This window comes from Saccoglossus kowalevskii, chromosome 17, assembly GCF_978046115.1.
Source record: "Saccoglossus kowalevskii chromosome 17, keSacKowa6.1, whole genome shotgun sequence".
Lineage (NCBI taxonomy): Eukaryota > Metazoa > Hemichordata > Enteropneusta > Harrimaniidae > Saccoglossus > Saccoglossus kowalevskii.
The window spans coordinates 29165495-29188445 of record NC_140657.1 but is presented as its reverse complement, the minus strand read 5'-3'; the positions used below and the strand labels follow the sequence as shown (position 1 = coordinate 29188445).

At 34.2% G+C, this 22951-nt stretch overlaps 1 protein-coding gene across 1 annotated transcript in view; it reads left to right on the top strand.

Moving 5' to 3' along the window:
* LOC100373485 (laminin subunit alpha-3-like) overlaps positions 1-22751 on the top strand; it is a 53734-nt gene extending 30983 nt beyond the window's left edge. Inside the window, exons 17-24 of the mRNA XM_085491982.1 lie at positions 12346-12489; positions 13748-13923; positions 14602-14824; positions 14972-15153; positions 15854-16120; positions 17358-17595; positions 17860-18038; positions 18735-22751. Coding sequence (XP_085348108.1) covers positions 12346-12489; positions 13748-13923; positions 14602-14824; positions 14972-15153; positions 15854-16120; positions 17358-17595; positions 17860-18038; positions 18735-19217 — 1892 coding nt within the window. The 3' untranslated portion in view covers positions 19218-22751. The remainder of the gene's footprint in view (positions 1-12345; positions 12490-13747; positions 13924-14601; positions 14825-14971; positions 15154-15853; positions 16121-17357; positions 17596-17859; positions 18039-18734) is intronic.
* The last annotated feature ends 200 nt before the right edge of the window (positions 22752-22951 follow it).

Sequence of the window (22951 nt, the reverse complement as noted above, 5' to 3'; positions counted from 1 at the left end):
CTGTACTTTGGGTTAGTTATTGGGACTCTCCTGAACAGTGTAACAAGATTACCTCCATGTGCAACATATATAAATTTGGTTGTCCATAATAACCTCAAAGTTTGGTTTGTACTGTTTTCACTGGCTCCTTGACCAATGTTCCACGTACAAGACTTCGTGCAGAGCCCATAGAAATGTATTGTACAGTAATCTGAACTGGCAATTACATCATAATAATATGATAAATATTTACATAATATGTACTTCAAAAATACCAAATTCTGTCGTGTAGGGGCGTTACATAATTTTTGTGGGTGGATTGACGATGATGCATTTGGATATCAAAAGAATCTGATTGATTAGGAAATTGCTTCTGCTTTTTTTCAAATCCTGTATCATTTACTGAACGAGTGGATTTAATTAATTTGTAATTAAAATAAGGGTAAAAATAACTCTTGATTGTAGGCATCGTTAACTTTTCTGACAGAATTGCTGACTGACAGAATTGCTGAAAGAATTAGACAGAATAAGTAATTGTGCAATTGTGAGTGTTCATCATAGATAGATAGATAGATAGATAACAGCTTTATTACAACCGTGTAGAAAATTTTACATTTCTAATTTGGTGTTTAAAATGTAATAAAGTTAATAATGAATAACTAAAAAAGTAAGTAGGTGAAAGTTGAGTAAATAAAAAGTTAAATAAGTGTGACTGAGTGTATTCTTTTGTTTGTTCATTTACTGTTACTCAAGTACACATAGAGGGCTATAATAGTATCTTTATCTTTTGATTGTAAGATATGTTTAAATTGTTTTTCTTTATCCAAATTCAGGAAATTTGCATTTACACTGTTGATAGTGTGAAACATTGCGTCTCTTTGTTTTGTGTACAATTTACAATGTATTAAATGATGTTCCTCATTTTCAACTTTGTTACAATGGGAGCATAACCTGTCTTCCACTGGTGTTTTTGTTTTTGTATAACGACCTTTTTCGATGGCAAGTTTATGGCAACTTAATCTAAATTGAGCTATTGTTTTGACATGTGGGTTGTTCATCACTTTTATGTATTCTTCTTGTTCCAAGGAGTCTTTGAATGTCCTGTATGTGCGTAATTTGGCACTTTCCCTTTTGTTGTCTATATTCCATTTGTTAATGTAATATTGTCTAATTGAATTATTTAGTTTTTGTTTTGTGAAATCTGTGACATTGTTTTTGTTGTAAAGTTTCAAGTTTCGTTCTAAGGTAGTCAACCATGCTCCTGTGTAAGTATTGTTTTCCATGTCTTTTATAGCATAAAAAGCTAAATTGTCATTGTCTATCGCTTTGAGGTGTTTGTAATAGTTAATTACTGAGCAGTATATTCTGCTTATCAGTGGCTCTCTTCCCAGTTCCATTCTGCATCCAATTTTGCTCGCTCTGTTGCCAATGTTAAGAATTTGACGACAAAAGCATAGATGATATTTTTCTGTTGCTGTTTGGTCCCAATTAGTCTGGTTTTGGAAAATGCCCCATATCTCACCTGCATATGTTAATATGGGTAGTTGTGTCACATTCAGGAGTTTTTCCTTTATGCTTATACTGTTCATGTTTGTTGGATATATGTGTGACTGGATCCTTGCAGCTTTGTAGGTCTTGTCTGCCAGTCTGTCTGCAGTAGAGGTTATTGATCCATTGGCCTTAAATGTTACTCCAAGATATGTGTATAATCCTGTAGTTTTTATTTCTTCATTGCCACATGTAAATCGCCTTGTATCTGGTTTGCATCCCGAATTCCTGAATATAATCACTTGCGTTTTGTTTGTGTTTACTTGTAGCCCCCAGTCTGAAGTGTATTTATGGAGAAAGTCTATTGCAGTTTGTAATCCTTCATATGATTTTGATAGTAGTGCAATGTCATCAGCATACAATAGGCTATTGATAGTTTTATTATCCAGTTCTGGTGCATTTGTTTCAATTTCTGTGAGTCCTGTGATAAAGTCATTTATAAAGATGTTGAACAGGGTTGGACTCAGAGGGCAACCTTGCTTAACTCCATTTTTAGTTTTAAATTGTTCTGTTATTACATCACCTAATTTGACTACTAAATCCATATTAATGTACATGTTCTTAATTATGTTGTATACTTTTCCGTTGATGTTGTTACGTAGTAGTTTATAGTACAATGCTTTCCTCCAAATTGTGTCAAAACACTTTTTGAGGTCCACAAAACAACAGTACATTTTTTTCTTTTTTTCTTGTTATTTCTTTATAATTGTGTGGAGAGTCAGAATGTGATCAACTGTTCGTTTTTTTCGTCGGAATCCTGCTTGGTTCGGATGAATAATCTTATTATTTTCTGTATGATTTGTAATTCTGTTGTTTATGATTATACTAAATACTTTAGCTATGACATTACCAACTGATATGCCGCGATAGTTGTTTGTGTCCATCTTGTCTCCTTTCTTGTGTATTGGAGTAATAACACTAGTGCTCCATATTTCTGGGTAAATTCCTGTTTCTAGCACACGATTGTACATATGTTTCAATGCTTGTTTAATTTGTATGTTGCTGTATTTTAACATCTCTCCTGGAATACCGTCTGGTCCACTTGCTTTGTTATTTTTTAATGCTCCTGTTGCCTGCACAACTTCTGTTAATGATATTGGTTTATTCAGCTTATGGTTGTCTTCTGTTTTATTCTCTAACTGTTCTAGTTGTGTTTTCATTTGTTTTATTCTATCTAATGTGGCAGAGTTATTGTTTCCAATTTGTTGAAAGTGTTCAGTCCACACTGAGTGTGGGATTTCTTTCAGTTTGTAATTTACTTTGGTTTTCATGATTGAGTTTATTTTCTTCCAGAATTCTTGTGCATGTTCATTTTCATTTGCTGATTCAATGCGAGATAATATTTGTTGTTTCTTGTCTTTTTACATACTTCCTGAAGTCTTTTTTCTTAGTGTAGTAAAGCATTCTGAGAGTCCCATCTGAAGGGTTTTTTTGTATTATATTTGCAAGAGTTTGTAGTTCTTTTTTCTTCATGTTACATTGCCTGTCTGTGTACTTAACTTTCCTACGCATGGTCTTCTTCTTTGTTGACTCCCATGTGCGAAGCACAAAATGGGAGTCTTTGCAGTTAGTGTGTCTGTATGTGTGTATGTGTGTATGTGTGTATGTGTGTATGTGTGTATGTGTGTCCGACTGTTCCACTGCTATCTCAAGAACCATACATCGGTTTTTGATGAAACTTGGTGCATAGATGCTCTGGGCCAATGCGCAGATTTGATTAGGTTTTGGTAAAAATCCATGCTCGTTAATTACCTAATTTGCATGATAATTAGCTAATTTTTAGCTGTTCTATGACTGTTCCACTGATATCTAAAGAACCACTCATTGGATTTTGATGAAACTTGGTACATAGATGCTCTGAACATATGCGCAGATTTGATTAATTTTTGGTAAAAATCCGTGCATATTAATTACCTAATTTACATGATAATTAGCTATTTTTTAGTGGTTCCATGACTGTTCCACTGATATCTAAACAACCACTCATTGGATTTTGATGAAACTTGGTACATAGATGCTCTGAACTAATGCTAGGTTTTGATTAGTTTTTGGTAATAATCCGTGGATACTAATTACCTAATTTGCATAATGATTAGTCAATTTTCGGTTTTTCCACTGATATCTCAAGTACTAATCATCACATTTCAAATGAAACTTGGTACATAGATGTCATACGACACTGCACAGACCTGATAGTTTTTATGGTAATATCAGTACATATTAATTACCTAATTTGCATAATTAATTAATTTTCAGCATTTGATATAAGTAGTTAGCATTACATTTCAATGAAACTTGGTACTTACATACTCAAGGACTATGCAGAGATTGATTGTTTTCGATAAATATTTGTGCATATTAATCACCTAATTTGCATAATTAGTTAATTTTCAGCTTTTCCATGGGTATCTCAAGTACTAATCATCGCATTTCAATGAAACTTGGTACATAGATCCTTTAGGACTATGCAGAGACCTGATTAGTTTTAGGGTAAATAATTGTGCATATTAATTACCTAATTTGCATAATTAATTTTCAGCTTTTCTACTGATATCTAAAGTACTAATCATTTACATTTCAATGAATCTAGAATTATGCAGACCCAATTAGTTTCCGGTAAATATTTGTGCATATTAATCACCTAATTTGCATAATTAACCAACTTTCACACTGATATCTCAGGTACTATACTGTATACATCACATATCAATGAATGTACATGGATGCTGTAGGACAATAGACAGACCTGAATAATTGTGGGTTACAATCTGTACATATTAATTACCTAATTTGCATAATTAACCAATTTTAAGCTTTCACACTGATATCTAAAGTACCGTAAAAACTCCAAAATTTCGACCGGTTTTAAATAATTGGCGTTAGAAATGTGACATGTTTTTAGAGTCGTGGCTGAGTTGTAACTCAAAATCTAAACAAAGTCATCAATCAGTGAGTATTATGACAAGCAAAACAAAACATCAAGACGCGCAGAAGAGGTCAGCACAAAACTAATAGGTCAAAAGACAAAGCTGTCTCGCACTACCTAGGAAAACTTGCGAATGTTCGAAGTACAGGTACCCATTGGACAAAAGATACATGGAAGTTTAGCAAACTATCTCCCCGACCCAGTGCAATGTATCCGGTTAGAATCAAAGCTCACGTGTCCCTTATTTGAGGGACCAAATTCTGCCGTAAATTCGCCCTTGGATTAAAAAATAAAATGGGATTTAAGAAAATAAAATGGGACTTTTAAGGTGTATTTTGGCGTCATTTTTCGGACATTTCAATCAATCCTGCCGGCTAAAATAGAGTCTAAGTTTTACCGTAGTCATTGACGTCTGTCTATTCAAGAGTACACGTGTATGATTTTTATCGTGACTAGCGTGAGCGGGTAAGCTTCCTTTCGAGAATGAGCTGTTATCACTGTGAACAATGTTAAATTATTCTTCAGATGACCAGTTTATTTTTTAAAAACAACTAATTTTTTTATTTAAAAAAAAATCATGCCGTTTTCGCATCAAAATCCAAGCCAAAATATCGTACTACAACATCAATCTCTTCGCATTGCGTTCAATAACATTAACATATTTAAATAAGCTATGGTAATTTGAACACGTTGGCATCATCCAGCTTTTTGATTGGTTAATTAGCGATTTGACCTATTTGACCTAAGAGAACATGGCGGATATCCTACAGCATCAAACGTTTATACGAGACCGGAATCATTCGCTTACGATGAAACTTAGTTGACTTTTATTTGTATTTCATAACCATTCAACAAATTTATTTTGTGTACATTATTATAATCACTACTGAGTACAGTAATAATCAACAATTCAGAAACGCAGCATGCTGAGATTTTTGTGTTCGTTTTTATTTGAAACTTTGTTTATTTAGAATATATTTTCGTTACCAATAAAATAAAAATCTCTCAGTCAATCAGAAACCCGGATTCATGCCTTCGAGGAAGGTCCCGTTTGAACGCTCACATCGGTTTTTTTTTTCGTTTGGGGGAAAACTAAAACTGGTCGCAATTTTCGAATAAGAATGAGTCGGCAATTTTTAGTGGAGTCGAAAATTTGGAGGTAAATAAAACACCGAAACCCGGCAAATAAATAGCCAATCGAATTTTTAGAGGGGTCGAAATTTTGGAGTTTTCACGGTACTAATTATTCCATTTCAATGAAACTTAGTACAAAGATGCTCTAGGACAATGTACAAACCTAATTAGTTTGGGGTAAAAATCTGTTCATGTTAATTCCCTAATAAGCATAATAATTCATAATTTTTTGGTTCTAATCACATTTCAATTAAACTTGGAGACATAGATTTTCTGTTACATTGCGCAGACCTCATTAGTTTTACACTCAAATCTGGTCATATTAATTTTCTGATTTGCATAATTAGTTTTCAGCTAAGTAATTTCGAATTATATTTAATGTGTCTCCAATACTCTCGGCACATGGGAGTTCTTTCTAAGCTTTCTTTGATTTTTAATTTTATGGAGCATTTGTTTGCTATTTTGTGTATCATCTCTTGGAATTGTATTGCCATATCATGACTTGTGTTGTTATTATTGTTTACTATGAATGTGGACACAATATCTTCACTCTCCTTTGTCTTCATATATAGCTTGTACATGCCTTTATTCATTGCATTCCATTGATAGCATTGATGTACTGGTTTAAGGACTTCATTCATATCAGTGAATTGCTTGTATTTTCAAGATAGTTTTGATAGGACAGTGGTCACTTGCCTGTTGTAGTTGTTCAACTTTAAAATGAAGGATATTCTGTAGTAGTGTTTCACTTGTGATTGCATAGTCCACTGTGCTGGCACCATGATAACCGTAGCATGTCAGTTGACCTGACCAATCTCCTGAAGTCCGCCCATTTAATATCCGTAGACGATTTTCTTTACATAGTTGTGTTAGTTCCTCTCCAAATTCATTCTTCCATGTATGCGTGTTTCTCCTTTTTTTTGACTATTTTATCATATGTATATGTATCTGGTAATGGCATGTTTATGTGAAGGTTGTCCTGTTCATCTTGAACTGTATCTTCAAGGTCTTTTGTTCTAGCATTAAAGTCTCCTTGTATAATGACATGTCCATTGAGGCTATACTGTTGGATTTCTTTGTTGATTTCGTCATATGGATTGCAGTCATTGTCATTGTAGAAAGTGGAATTTTTTGGTGGAATATATATAGTACATGTACCTATGTAGATGTCCATTTCAAGATTGAAGAAGTCTTTCGACATTTGACAACAAATAGAGAAGTTGCTAGACTTTGACATGATCTTGACTCCACTTTTGATACTATTTCTGATGAAAATACTGATTCCTCCTGATGACCTCCATGCTTTTTTATTTTTTGTCCTAATGTTGTGATAAGTATAATATCCCTTAGGTTGTGGTATTAGTTCTTTACTTTCAGTATTCAGCCATGTTTCTGTCATTCCATATATGTGATAATCTTTAATGTGTGGTTCTATATCTAGTGAACCTTCTGTTTTAATGTCTATAGTTCCTTCTCTTGGTTTGTAGTTATATCTTAGACCAGCAGTGTTCCAATGACCAATTGTAATGTAATTTGGTGCCATAGTATCATTGTACTTTTTATTTCTTTTTTGTTGTACTGTCATTAACAGGTTATTTCAAATTGTGTTTCAATGCTATGCCCTTTGTTGTATCGATCATATCCTCTGGGAGTATTTCTTTCTAAGGGCAGTACATATCTTCTTTGTCTTCTTGTATCACTGTACTCATTTGTGGTGTCTAGAGGATCACTTTTTTGTTGGTGAGTATGGTTGGAGTGACTATATTCTCTGGATGCAGGAAATTCTCTTGGTTCTCTTGGTTGATTTCTTCTCGGTCTTCTTTCCAGTGGGTAAGACTTGTTGATTTTTGTATTTATGTTAGAAATGAAGCAATGAGTTCCTGTATCAATGTTAAGATGTATTCCGTCTCTTCCTAACATGTTGGGTGTTATGTTATCCATTACAATGAATGCTGTATCATGTGATTCTGTTTTTCTGATGTATCTGTTTACTGCGTTCATAGTGTTGGATGTTGATTTGCTCCAGTGTTGGCGAGGGAAGATTTCACATAAGAACACCTTTGTTCTTGGATACTTCCTGTGTGTTTCTTCTAGTAATTCTTTCATTTCATTCTTTATTGATTGAACATCTGAGTCATTGTCGATATCATTTCCACCAACGTTGATTGTAATACTTCTAAGACTTGTTGGAAAGTTATTATCAGCTATGACTTCTCTAATGTTGGATATTACAGCACTGCTGTAGGTGAGTACCATTTGGTTCTTGGCGAGATATCTGTTTTGTATGTATTTTGACTGTGAATCACTGATGAGTAAGTGTTCTACTTGTTCTGGGATTCGTCTTATTTTGGATGGTCGTACATTACTCATGTCTTTTGTATTTGGTCTTAAATTTTCCCTGCTGACTTGGTTTTCTTTTGGTGTGTGAGAGTGTTGTCGTACTACGTCACTATATTTTTTGTTTTGATTTCGCACTGGACTTTTATGTGGTGTTAACATTTTTTCTTGAATATAATCATCCTTCTGGTATTTGTTTCTCTTTGATACCACTGTCCATAGTTGTTCATTTACTGGTGTACAAGTAGATGTATCTATCTTCTCATGAAGTTGTTGGAATTCTGTCATAATTGTAGTTGTTATGGATGATTTAATGTCTTGTACTTCATTCTTAGTTTGTTCTTGTGCATTTATTTTGTCACTTTGGAATTGTTGTAGTTGTTTTGTATGTTCCTCTTTTAGTCTTTCAATTTCTGCAGTTTTCCTTTGTACATCATCTTTAAGTCGTGTGATCTTGATAGATTTCCAGGCATTGTCTTCTGATTCCTTATTTAATGACTGTTTTGTAGTTTCTAATATCTTTTCTTTATTTTGCAGCTGTTCTTTTAGGGACTGTATTTCTTTATCTTTCTTTGATATTTCACTTCCGATTTGTTCTTTGTTGGTGTCATTAGATATTTTCTTGAGAATGTCGTTTTGACTGGTTGAGACTTTTGCATCCAGTTCAGTTATCATCATCATATATTTGTCATGTTTTTCTTCCATCATTTCTATAATTGTTTGTAGCATATTAGTATCATCTTTGTTGTAATCATGACTTGTTATCGATTTGTTTATGCTTACAGGAATTTTACTTGGTGTTTCTTCTCTTATCATCGATGTTGGTGTGTGTTGATATCTGGGCCTGGTGCTTGGTGTTCTTGTTCCAATATTTGTCGTAATTGAGTTAGCGATCCTAGTCTGATTAGTTGTGATGTCATCATTCAGTTGATGTTTGTTGTCAGGATCAGTGGTTACCTCTTCAGATTCTGAGTCACTTGAACTACTATCTCTGTATCTTATAGGTTTTGTGGTCGTTCTTCTTAGCCGTTGTCTTGTTGTATCTGTTTCTTTATTGCTGATTTTTACTTTCAGTTGTAGTTGTTTCTGTATGTGTCTCATCAGTATTAATCCTTCATTCATTATCCATTTTTTTTATTTATTAACACACAACATCCCCCGGAGGGGATGAAAAGGGTTACAAATCAGATATTAGTAAAAGAAAAATAACCACATAAAGAGTAAGGGAACAAAAAGGCATAAAAAAAAAAAAAAAAAAAAAAAGATAATAAGTTGAATACAAGGAATGTATTACTGGCTTAGTTTATGTAGGTGCTGCTGTCTTGTATTAAAACAGTTTTTTAAATATTGCGCTAAAGGAATAGACATTTTCTCGTCACTTAGTAATGATATGAATTTATTTTCATTACTAAATTTGTCAAAATTTGGTATACGTTTATTAGCTACAATGTAAAGTTTTAATCTTATTTCATTGTAATGAGGACAATTTATGACAAAATGTTGTTCATCTTCAACATGGTCATTGTCGCACATATTGCAGACTCTGTCTTTAAAATCCAATCCTGTATGCCGGCCTGTTTCAATTTTCAGACAGTGGTTGCCAAGTCTAAATTTTGTTAAGGATTTGCGAAGTTCACTGTTTTTCATAATTGTTAAGTAGTTTTCTTGTTCTATTTTGGTTTTAAAAAGTTTGTAGGTTCTTAGTTTATTTTTAGAATTTGATTTTTTCCTATTGTCATTATTTATGACACAAACACAAGAGCATGTACATGAACCAATAATTTATTTGGCAAATAGGGGGGCACACCACAAGACCATCGTACACAAAAGTGAGACAATGCATAACAGACTGATAAGATGGTCCCTGGTGCCGCCCCCAAAATGTAGAACAAAGCAGGTGTAAACTAGCTGGCTTACAGTTTCTAAACTAAAATACAAACTAGAATAAGACTGAAAACATGTTGGTTGGTGCAGCATAGCTGCATGATGTTAGTATGGAATGGCAGATTGCAGCATGACTGCAACTGTAAAGTATAGGCAGCGAGTGCTGCGGCTACACCGTGGTTATGCAGCGGGGGCTGCATGAAGTTAAGAGGTTATGGGTAGAGGCAGCGGGGGCTGCAACTACTGAGTTTAGACATTGACGCAGCGAGGGCTGCCTGTGAAGTCGTTAATGAGGTATTAGTAATTACAATAATAAAATTAACACTAATAATAAAACCCACGCAAAATATACCTAAGAAAATATGAATGATCTTGGGGGAATATGAGCTAATCCCATAAGCGAAGTCCCCGAAATGATGCAATTGTTTCAATTGCAGAATAACCCCCCCCATTGCCCTTAATTTTAATCTCATTACCCGCTAAGTCCATAATAGAACGACTTTCGTTAATTTCATGATCGGGGATTAACAACGCTGCTAAGTTAATGAATTTACCTTCCAAGATATTCTTTTTCAATGCTGGTGACACAGAAACTATCTTTGGCAAGTCATGTGATGCAACACCAAACTTCCTTCGTTCGTTAGTATTGCTATTGTCATTCCCATATAAGGATAAAACTTGAGCGGTGGCTGGTTGGTTGGTGTGCGATATGGGTCCAAGAGAATGCGACGACGCCATATTGTTAGAGTCTCGTCCGCAAAAAGTTTCAGTAAGATGTAAAACAGTTTGTCGCAAGTCCTCAATTTCTCGGCGAATAGTAGCCATATTATTGCCGTCACGATCCGTATTATTATTGCCAGATGACTCCCCACTCGGTGGTGACAGTAGGGGCGGGGTATTATTGTTAGCTGTGCCGACTGTGGTAGTAGCCGCGGTTTCAACACGATCATCGTCTACTCGGTTCAGTTCATAGACTTGGATTAAACTTTTTCTATTCATGCTCGGTGGCAGTTTCATTCCAAGTTGCCGCAACTTTTCGCGTAACACTGGTGTAGTCCAATTAACAGGGTTTTCGGGATCCAAAGTTGTTGTTCGTCGAGTTTTGCGTCCGGCAGTACCTTGGGTTGAACTCGTCGTAGGAATTTCTACCTCTTCTAGTGATACGGGATTGCTACCAACTTCGCTCGCCGTATTTGTGACTTCACGTCGCTTTCTGCCTCTACGGCGTGTAACCATACTGTGGCTGTCCATTTCACGATGAATTACTACTTCAGTTGCGGAAATTGAAGATGTGAGTGAATAAAACGAGAATGGCAGAAGCTCCGTAACACTTTCAGGCTACTTCCAATATGGCGCCAGAAACAAACTGATTGTGATGTTGAGCCACGCGAGAAAGTGCGAGATCTATGTAAATATCACGCGAGAGAGCATGAGATTTGAGTCATAAACATGGTTTAATATTACACATTAAACCTGTATTTATTTCATTTTTCCACTCAGTTGTAAACTCTTCTTTTAATTTCTCATCAATTGTTTTTAATTTTGATAATGAGATAATATTTGTGGTAGGAGTTTCCTTGTATCAGCAGTGTTGCATTTCTATAAACCTTAATAGTTACAGTATGGCCATCTTGATTTGTTAAATGCAGTTGTTCAGTATTTTCCTTCAGTTTAATTTCATATTGGTGTTGGTTCTCTGGGTACGCTTTCTTCAAACAGCTTAACCAGATGTCAGTATAGTTCCTATTTGATATCAATGTAACTGATTGTTTGTTTATCTTGACCTCCACATTGTTTCCTTGTAACTGGTCAAAGGAACTGAAGAAATCTTTCAAGCTCTCTTCCTTAAATGTTTCAACTGGTATTGTTGCTATGACATCTACAGTATTACTGCCCATTTCAAATTTGACCTGATTTGACCAGTTTCGTAGTAGGCTTTCACTGTGCTTTGTTTTGAGTAATTTGTCTCTCCTTTGTTCTCATTGTTGTTCTTTGTTCAAGTGTCCATTTTGTTTTTTGAGCATTATAGGTCATACAATGCACAAACATGTAACAGTTTTACAGATGATTTGGCTCAATTAGACTTGGGAGTCCTCTAAATGGTTTTCTTCTGAGCAGTTAACTTTACTGGTTGTCTTCTATTGTCCTCCAGTTAATTTATTAGTGTAGCCATTGTTTACTCTGCTTGTTCTCCTTCCTGTTATCCTTGGAGTGTACATGACAGCATGTAGTCAGAGTTAGAGTAATCTAAAATCACTGTAGTTGGCTTCAGCAAAAAAATTCAGACAAGAAATTGTACTCACTGTTATCACTGTATATTCATGTAGCTGTAGGGTATAATTCTCACTGTAAAAGCTTCTAAAAACGGGTGAAATTTTAGCTTTTTAGTAGAGCTAAAACAATGAGACAGGCTATTGTGCTAATTACACGTATAGTTTGAAGTTTGATTTTTTTTCGGGGGGGGCTTGATAGACGACCTCTTGATGATTTCTACAGGGTGTACATCGTATAGATAATGATTTGATTTTATTACTTAGCGTGTAACTGTAATACAACTGGTACTGGTGGAGTCATGGAGTGTGACAATGGTAGCGGTCAATGTACATGTATTGGTAATTATGGAGGAAAGCAATGTGCTCGATGCAAAGACAATTTTTACGATTATGATTCAGGATGTGTTCGTAAGTATTGCATATACCTACAACTACTGACATAGTGTCTGAAGTAGAATCCTTGTATACAACATTGTTTGTGACATGGGCTGTTTCTATAGAAACTGCATCAATAGATGATTCAATAAATAACAATAGATATGAACACTTCATGATGCTTCTTTTAACTTGTGTCACTTATAATACATGTACACTTGTACTTCATTATTTCTGTCCTATATTACCTTTGAGTTAACCTTATAATAGTGACTTTAATAACCTTTTCACCACCAGACTTTCTCGCCTAAATTTTTCTGCACTTTTTTCATATTTTCTTCAATATTTCTGGAAATGAACCATAATTTTAGATCAAACAGACAAAATTTGAGTTAATTTTCAGTTTTTACTCAAAAAACGGAACTATTTTGTGAATTTGTGATGAAAAAAGAGAACTGGTGGTGAAAAGGTTAGGCTATGATCGATGCATGTGATCCATATTTTGTTTCGTGATTTTATTTTTTTTAAATATTGTTGTGGTTATTACATCATACTCATGATTGGTAGACCCAAGTTTAATCATGTCTGGGATAACATCAAAAAAGGTTGACCCCCTCACTACCCTGGGTGAGGGCGCCACAGTCATGAAGACTAAATCCACTGGCCGATTGATAATCATTCACTAATGAATGCAAATTGGTGGAACATTTTTGGTTATTGTTCGCAGGTGTTTGTATTGTGTGCCTGCTTAATGCTAGGATAGTGCATTAAGTAGACCATTTTCCGTTCACTGCGAGAATCACGCGTTATGCGTGAAATCGAACGTAAAAAACAGAACAAACAAAGGTCATAGCGTCGTAGTGGCGTCAAACATCACGTGGGATTCGACAAACGTGAAAATATTTTGGGGGGCATTTCTATGCTTAATAATGTAATGTACACATTTGATGATGGGCAATTTTGATTAAGTCAGGGTATTCGAAAGCAATATTCCTCTGTTGAAGATCGGTCGGTCAATGTGAGCTACGAAATAAAGAAATTCGAGTTCAAAATCAAATCGTTCAATTTTTGTGGCAGACGTTCGACGTGTGTCTTTCATGCATCTCGCGAGATCTTGCAGTTGAACGGAAAATCACCTATTGCCATAATGCTATTGTGATAGAAAGATGGTCATAGCGTTGTCACATAGCCCACCATGCAATATCGCAAATGGCACTCGAAATTTGCACATTAAAGACTTCAAGCAGTGACATCAAATAATATTGGTTTATTATCTTGTGTATTCTTCCAGCATGTGATAGTTGCTATGACGTTATTGATGAAGAAATGACCAAATTAAGAGAGTTGACACAAAACTTAACAGACTTTGTAGGGTATTTGAGTAGTCAAGACAACACAACAGAACTTGGACCATTCTACATCAGACTACAAGAGACAGAAGATGTGATAATGGAGCTGGCAGCAAATGTAAGTTTAGTTGAGTGTGGTATGTTTAAAAGCGAGATGAAACTGTACTAAAAGTTGCACCTTGTAACGTAACTTTTTTTATTTGGTATCAGGACATGGATTTAAAAATAGTGAAAAATTAAAACAAATGTAGCTTATACCCTTTTAATGATTTTAATGACCACTAGACTTTCTTGCCCAATTTTTGTACTTTTTTTCTTATATTCTTTAATGTTTCTAGAAATGAACTCTAATTTTGGAGCCAACAGACACAATTTGAGTCAATTTTTAGTTTTAACTCAAAAGATTTGGCTATATTTGTCCCAATCTTCTGCAGACTATAAACAGGACTATTTTGTGAATTTGTGATGAAAAGAGAGAACCGTTGGTGTAAAGGTTAAAGAATTCCTCAGTTAAATGTGCTACAGTGTTCTTATTTACACAAATTTTCATCAAGATCTGTAGCCAATGAAAAAAATATGTTTATTCAGTCCAAAATTCATAATGAAATTGATGAGAAATACCTAAAATATGTCAAATGTTACTCTAAAATTTTGGCGGGAGTCTTAAAGGGTTAACGAGAACTATAAATTTCATGAAAAACACTAAATCCCTGAAGAATTCGACTGAAATTTTAACTCCTTCACATTTTCTGAACTAGCAAAATCTGAATTTGTCATATTCTGAAAAAAAAAATAGATCAATGAAGCAGTCGCCGAAGAAGATGATTTGAATGCAAGAATAGAATCATTGAATGGCACAATGCAGACCTTGATGAGTCTGCTGAGTAATGACATCACTAATGCTGTCAACGAGACCAACGTTGATATCAATGAAGCAGTTGACAATGTTGCTGGAAGTAAAGACACAATCGACACAATAGAACAGAGAATTACCGACTCTTACAACATGCTGAACAGTGGTGGGTAGTGATATATTTCTTACAGTATGACTGATTTTTTTGTTGGCACTGGGAGTTTGATAAATTAGTTTTGGTGTTCCACAATCTGATTAAAATGTTGATAATATACTATTTATTTGACAAATTATATACTTTGATGTATTTCAGGTACATTAGAGCAAGCTCAGATAACTCTACAAGCATTGCAGTCTGACTTAAATAAACTTGATATACAGATCACATCGGCTGCCAGTTCTACAACGGGTGATATCGCAGATTTAGAAGCACAAGTCGATGATATGTCAACAAAAACAGAAGCCGCCAGACAGAGTGCTTTACAGGCTTTACAGGTAATTGTTTGTTTGTTTGTTGGTTGTTGGTTCCAGTTACCTAGTGGATAGGTACGCAAGTACATGTCAGAAATTTTTCTTTACCTAAGTTGTAATTAAATATATATACCCCGGTAGTAAGGATTTCTAAGACAAGTTTATTTAAGTTTGACATGTGATGGCGTTCCCATTAAAGTTACTTAAATTGATTATTAGATTTCAATAAAAAGATTCAATTTATATATAATTTTTATCACATTACTAATAACTGTTTCTGTTTGTTGTGAAAGCCGGAAATAAATCTGACCAATTCTATTTGGGATTCTCATTCAAATCTTGCAATTTCGAGCATCCACTCATAATGCTTGTTTCTAACAACAAAGCAGTACATTTCAAAAGTAAATGTTCACTCTCTAAATGGAATTGAGTACACAAAGGGCTCTTTAGTTTTAACCAGATTGGGAAGCTGTCAAAGAATAAATTTGAACAATACATGTGGGAACTGGCGCAGAATGGGATTTTCATAATACATGTTTACATATTTAAGAGTTGTGTACAGCGCATCTTTTTTCTTATGAATTCTTGATATTTAAATTTTGTGATCTCTTCTGTATTTCTGCTGGTTATATTGAAATATATATATTATATTCGAAAATAATTTTCAGGTTGTAATATTTTAGCATGCACCCAAAGTTGATGCAATTTATTTTTTTATTTGCAGACTGTACAGGAAGCCCAGCTACTTCATGATAACACCACAAACCGTGTGTCTGATCTCCGTTCTGCTGCTACATTTGTACAACAGAAAAGCGAAAACTTAGATAGCCAAGCAACAGAAATGTTGAGCCGTGCACAGTCCACCAATCAGGAAGCCACTGCAGCACTGACGAAGGCTATGTCGCCAAATGACAACGCTGATACTGATGTCGAAAATCTAATAGACTCTGCTAGTGTTAAGATTGCACAGGCTGGCGCTATTGAAAATCAGGTAATTTATTTTAAGGATTTGGTTTGCCGCATCACAACTGCTTATATGCCATTGTGCAGTGTCAGTACTATGTGATGCAAGTCACACAATGCTGTATCCTTCCACTTGGAAAGTAGTACTGAGTTCTAATTAATTTAAATTAAGTTATCCTTCAACTTTTTATGGGGGGACTTATTTCATTGCATTTTATATCAGAGGTACATTACTTGGGGTTTGTAACTACGGTGACATGATACCAAGATCCCGTCACAATCTCGCTCTCGCATAAGCGTTCCAACTCAGAAAAATGCGAATGCGCATGCCCGAGGTAACTAGGATACTGGGATGTCCAGGTGGATCAAAATAGCTGCCCACGGTATGACGGATTACGAGAACTATATTTTCTGTACATTTTCGATGTATTACATTTTTCACTATGATAGCGACAAGAAAAGTTTTATTTTTTCATTACAAACCTTGAACATTGATATGTGTCATGTCAGAAGGTCGTAGCCTCAGTCTCGCTATCTACGAGAAGAGACTTGAATGGGATCTTGACATGATGTCACCATACAGTACTATGCGAGTTGCAAACCCCAAGTAATGTACCTCTGTTATATATAAACCTTTGGGTTTTAATTTTTGCAAGGAAAAAAATACATATTTAATTAGTAAACATAATAAAACTACTGAAGCCTTGTCGCGTATGATACATCTACTTTTTTTCATTGGCTGTTTACTATGTTTGTTTTTTTTTAGTATTATTCGAATTCAATTCTGAAATTTCAATAAAAAAAAATCAAAATACAGTTTTATTGGAATGATCAGTTGTTCACAGGAAACTACGATACTGGTTGTAAACTGACAAATTCTCTCAGTCCAAACTTTTTGTTGTCTGGTTTAGATAAGTTAAACTATATATGTAAAAAGACCTTTATTAAACTGAACAATTCTTTTGGTGTTTAGTTTAAACAAGTTTCACTGTATAGAAGACCTCCATAAACCAACATCTCTGTAAACTGAACAATTTCTTTGGTGTTTGGTTTAGACAGGTTTCACTGTATAGAGGACCTCCATAAACCAACACCTCTGTAAACTGAACAATTCCTTTGGTGTTTTTGGTTTAGACAGGTTTCACTGTATAAAAAACCTATGTAAACTGAACAATTCCTTTGGTGTTTGGTTTTGACAGGTTTCATTGTATAGAAATTTCTGATTTAAAACAAAAACTGAGCAAAAAAAAATGTTTTTTTTTCAGGCCACTCAGGCACTTGAACAAAATCTATATATCATTGATGAAGTGGCAGATGCTGGCAATATAACTGACATTACCCTGGCTGAAGTTAACACAGTCACCGCAGATGTTACCGCAAGATATGACAGGTCAACAAATGCATATACACTTGCAAACAGTGCTCTGGAATTATCAGGAGCAACATTCGATGCAGCCAATGAGATGTTAAATACATTAGAAAATTTTGAAAGCATTGTAGACGGTAAGATGTTAATTGTACTGCTATGTTTCCAAGGCAATGAAGCACTTTTCACCTTTTCACCACCAGTTCTCTCTTTTCATCAAAAATTCTCAAAATAGTCCCGTTTATAGTCTGGTGATGAAAAGGTTAATTATCTAAAATTACAAGACCAAGAATGTGGGAAAAACAATGTTTTTTTCAGCTCTGTCTAATATTGAAACAATTCTAAATTACAATGAGTATGTGCTATGGCAAAGGTTTGAAAATATTCATTTACAATTGCAGAAGTTGAGCAGGCAGCTGATACAGCAATGGACACTGTGGCAAGTGTTGTAGAATTGAGTAACAGTGCGACATTAGAAGCCAGGGCGATACAAAGTGAACTATCTGATTCTGAACTGCATGCCGATTCTGCTTTGAGTATCGCAGATGAAGCATTCAACATGGCTGAAGCTGAAAGAGAGGTTGGTAGTTAGTAGCTTTCAGAAATTATATAGTTTTTATAATATAATAAAGTCCTGTTGTTCATATATACACACATTTTTTACTACACTGTAGGTGTTTGTTGCATGTTGGGTAATTATTTGTGGATCGCTATCTGGTTATGTACAATGTAGCTTTCTGGTGTAGTCATGACAACTCTTAGTTAAACACATTAGCATATTCCAATATGAGATGGGAGTATTGAAGTTATACAAGTACAATGGATTGGAATATTTAATGAATTGGTATAAATTGCCAGGCTTATAAATGCACATGTTATTTTACAATATTACTTGTAAACATATGGTGCTGTACACAAATACAGTATATTGCAGAGATTCAAGCCAAATGTCATTTTCGGCATATTTTCATCATTACAAGGTCATACCATCAGGATACCAAAAATCATTTTCAAGATACAAGTGTCCCAAGCCACATGAAAATTGGTCAAAATTGGCATTTTTCCACTGGTAACTATGGTGGGATACTTTCTTCATATCTCAAAATTTTCGAAAATTTGACATATAATCGTGATAATGGTTTTCCATTATATACAATGAAAGTTTTTCTCCCATAATGCATTGTCTGATGTGCAGTAACATGCTCAGTAGAGAAAAAATTGAATTTGGCTCAAAGTAGAACATGATTACAGATATACTATGTTTTTTTTGTTATAGAGCGTGGCACCTGCTAATAACCGAGCTAACCAACTTGCCGAAGAAGCTGCCGCGAAATTAACAGACACTGACTCGTTGATTCAGGATGTAAAATCCATCAATACCACGTTAGTAGCACCGCAACAAGCGATATGTAATGATTATGCCACCACTATGGATACGCTAGAAGCAACAGTCCTGGAGGCAACTGACCAATCAAATCAGGCTTTGGTCATGGTGGCTCAGACGGAGACTGACTTGAAATTGCTTCTTGCGAGTTTGGAAAACATTGGAACGATTGACACTTCCCAATTGTCTGGATATGCTGAAAGGATAGCCGCAGCAAGGAATACTTTTACGGAGACTGATTTTGCAGCGTCTATCGCTGCTTTGAAAATTGCCGTTGATGAACAGCAAACATGGCTTGATAGGACTAGACTCAAAGTTGATTCGCTACAATCACAAGTTGATGCGCTGGAAAGTTTCAGAGTCACTTCTGGCTAAATAACACCCCCCTTACAACATAGATTATTCTACCCGTCAGTGAAAGCTTGACTATGCAGTTGGCTGCTAATATTTTTGTACCCTCTATTTTATAACAGTTTGCTCAAATGGAATAGTTTCATTGTAGTTTGTTCTTTGCACCCCCATTGAAAATGGAATATTCCAACCATATACCAATAAATTGAGGGGGCAGTCCATAAATGGAAGAGTATTTAGGATGCTCTTCCAAGTTCACGAGATTTGCCAAGTTATATATTTAACTGAAGTATTCCATTTCCTTGCATTTTTGAAGAGATTTTTTTTTAAGTCAGTTAGACCACCACCAAGCGGAAATCTTTTATTTATAGAAAGTTAGTTGTATGGTGCTATGTAGTGAAGAAACCTCATTTAGTGCCTAAACTCAACTCAATAAAAAACAAATGTTGAAAATTTTGAAAATAGAACCTCTCTGTTTTTCAAATCTATGCTAATACTTTATTTATTTGTTTATTTACTTTTTTTTGAACTGCCATTTTGAAGTTTTTTTGATATTTCTTGATTATTGCTCCTGCTCTTTCTCTAGTTCCACATAGAAAACCACTTAGGTAGTCCAGTAATGATGAATATTTTGTGATTGAGGGCACTTATTTATTCCATTCACATATCAATCATTTAAAAGTTGACTTCTTTATTCATATAATTATTTTTCACAAACTGCCATATTGAATAAAGAATGTATGAACATATCAGTAATTTATTATCAGAAATTTTTAAGAATATTCAGTAAATATATCAGAAGTTTTATTTTAAGATTTTTTTTTCCCCACTGGCATATGAAATATGCCCAAGAGGTTACCATATTCAATTGTTATATTGTAACAAAGTTTTTTTGGCTTTCACTAGTTTTGTGATTTGATCACTTGAAAGTATTTAAATATCTTTAATTACATTTATCCTGTTACAAATGTTTTCTGTGAATTCACACAAATATGTCTTGTAAATTTCCTAAATGATATCATAGTAATATAAAGTTTGTTAGGCTCCCAACAGAATGACTATGTACATGTATATGAATTACCGTAAAATCTGTATTAGAAGTCGCATTTCTAAAATAAGTCGCACACCAAAAATTCACCATTTCTCATACGTGTAGATGCTCTAATAGAAGCCGCATCCCCTGTGTTGTATTGTACCATTTTAATAGAAGCCGCTGCTTTTATTGCAGATTTTACAGTAATATTTTATGATATGACTATTTATTCCCATGTATTCTATTTTAGCTCACTGTAAAATACTTTAATTTCGCTTTGAATTAATTTTCACTATTTTTGCTGAAGGAATGATTCAGAGAAAATATAATCCAGCGAATATACCTTTTTTTCTATATTTTACATACAACTCATCAAAAATCAGTGAAAATAAATTCCATACAAAACTCTCAGTTTTTCAGCGAAAATTAATTCCAGTTAAAATAAAGTATTTTACAGTATTGCACAACAGTCTGTACCTAAAATATCATACACTACATGTAGCAAATACAATGACCTGTCTAACCAGTCTCGCGCAAATTTGGGATTTTTCCTCAGCACACAGTTCTAGATGGGTTTTTTTGTCAGAATGTACAACATAATATGGGAATAAACATAAATTTTAGCTGACTTGAACTTTATTTAGAAAAACTTTATCTACACTATGCACTTGATGAATTGTATTCTGATGTTATCAAGATATTTTTTATATTTCCTAACTTTAATTTGGTGGGGGGGGTTCTGATTTGATGCGTGTGAAGCAGGGTTAAAATGCTCTTAATATTCTGCAAGGTTGTTTCCACGATAATATTTCAAATTTGGGTGGGTTGATTTGTGATAGAATCATAATTCAGTTTATCTTAAAAGAGGCAAGTCCTTGTCAAAAACGTTTCCAGTAGCGTCTATCTTTGAAGATTTGCACAGTTGACATTTCCAGTCACAAGTTTCACTTTGTAATTAATATTTGTTTTTGTGAAAAAAAATAATCACATACGTATTTTCCCCATTTTGTGGGTGGGGTTGGTTGACTGTAAAATACTTGTATTTTGAATTTTGATAGGCCAGTGGGGATTTCATTGCAAATCTGCTGGTTCTATGTTTTGCAAGTCATGGCATATGGTGTAATGGAGTGCTTGACTACTCAGCTTAACAACAACTGTTGCCATAGCAAAGGGCATAGAGTTCATTCTAATTCAATGAATGGTAATATTTTTAATTTACTAAATTTGTGGTGGCCCAGGGCCAACATCATATACCTTGAATATCATTAAACTGAACTTTTAAAATTCAAACCTTTATATTTTATTGTTTCCTACCATGGTATTGTGCACATTTGGTGGTACTTTTTGTGAATAAGCAGGCTTTGAAAAACAAAATACTTCTCACAAGCTTTCAAAACATAAGTGTGGTTGCTGGTGAGTGTCACAACATTAAATCAACCAATCAAGTTCAACTCCTTTGTCAATTTACAGAATTCTATTTTGTAGAAGAAAAAGTTTTGTGACATTGCAATATTTTTAGCAAATTGTCCTGCAATCGAATATCTTCCTAAAAATGCAACAATAATCTTTTGAGTTCCACTTCCAAGTGTCATAACCCTTACATTTATCCATTACAGCAAAGGGCATTTAAAATTATCGCAAATATTTTTTTTGGCAAGAGCGGGTTGTAGAATAGTTAACTAATAATAATTTGGAATTTTCTATTTCATGCAGAATGTAATGGGTGTAAAGTGTAATTTTTTAATTGAAAAATTCTGTGATTTTATGTATATATTGAATGCTTTTTATATAAATGTATATTTCTATGCAATATGTGTTTTATGTGAGCATGACGAAAAGTGCTTTGACCTTAATTTTATCTTATTTATTATGCTGCTTTTCTGAAATCCAAATGTGCGAAAGATTTATCGACAATATTTGAAGTTGTGTATTCCATGATCACTAATTTATTGAGATTATACAGCTGTAATTCTATTTTCTCAGTTACCCATAATGCAGTGTGACCACCAATATGCAAATTCGAAACCAAAAAATCTCTGGATAGAATTTGAATTGCAAATTTTTCAGTTTAGGATGTAATATTTGATGATTAATGTATGTTTAGCTATGTTTACATGATTGCTATGCATTTTGTTTGGCAATAAATAACTTTCTTAATTTAGATTTCAGTTCTCAACTCAACAAACTATATATTCTGGATTTGAACTTATTCTAACCATTCCAAAAAAAATATTGAAAAGTATGATTCAGACCAAAAATTTGACTCAAAAAATAAAAAGGTTTAAGTGCTATTATTGATTTTCTCTTATGGATATTATATGCAACACTTTTAATATTAAATTATATGATGCCTCTGCTGACAACCCTCTTTAACAATAAAATATTTGAGAATGTTTAATTATTTGTACTTTCCTTCCACAGCTTATTTTTATTGCGCATGTAGGGGTATTTTTTCAAGTTTTGTTTCACTCTGTATTTCAAAAAAAAGAGTGATGTTTTAAGTAATAAAAACACAATTGCACATATGTTTGTATAATTGTTGATATTACCAAGACAACTGGCAAGAACCAATAAGCAATATAATCTTCATACATAACACTGGATATGAATAATTTCCTTGCCCTTTTCAATGATAACAGCTTTCCAAAATGTCTACTTTCATTACCTCACAGCACAGTCCCTCAGGAAAAGTTATGGGACTGCTCAAAGGTTTCTAAAATGGAGT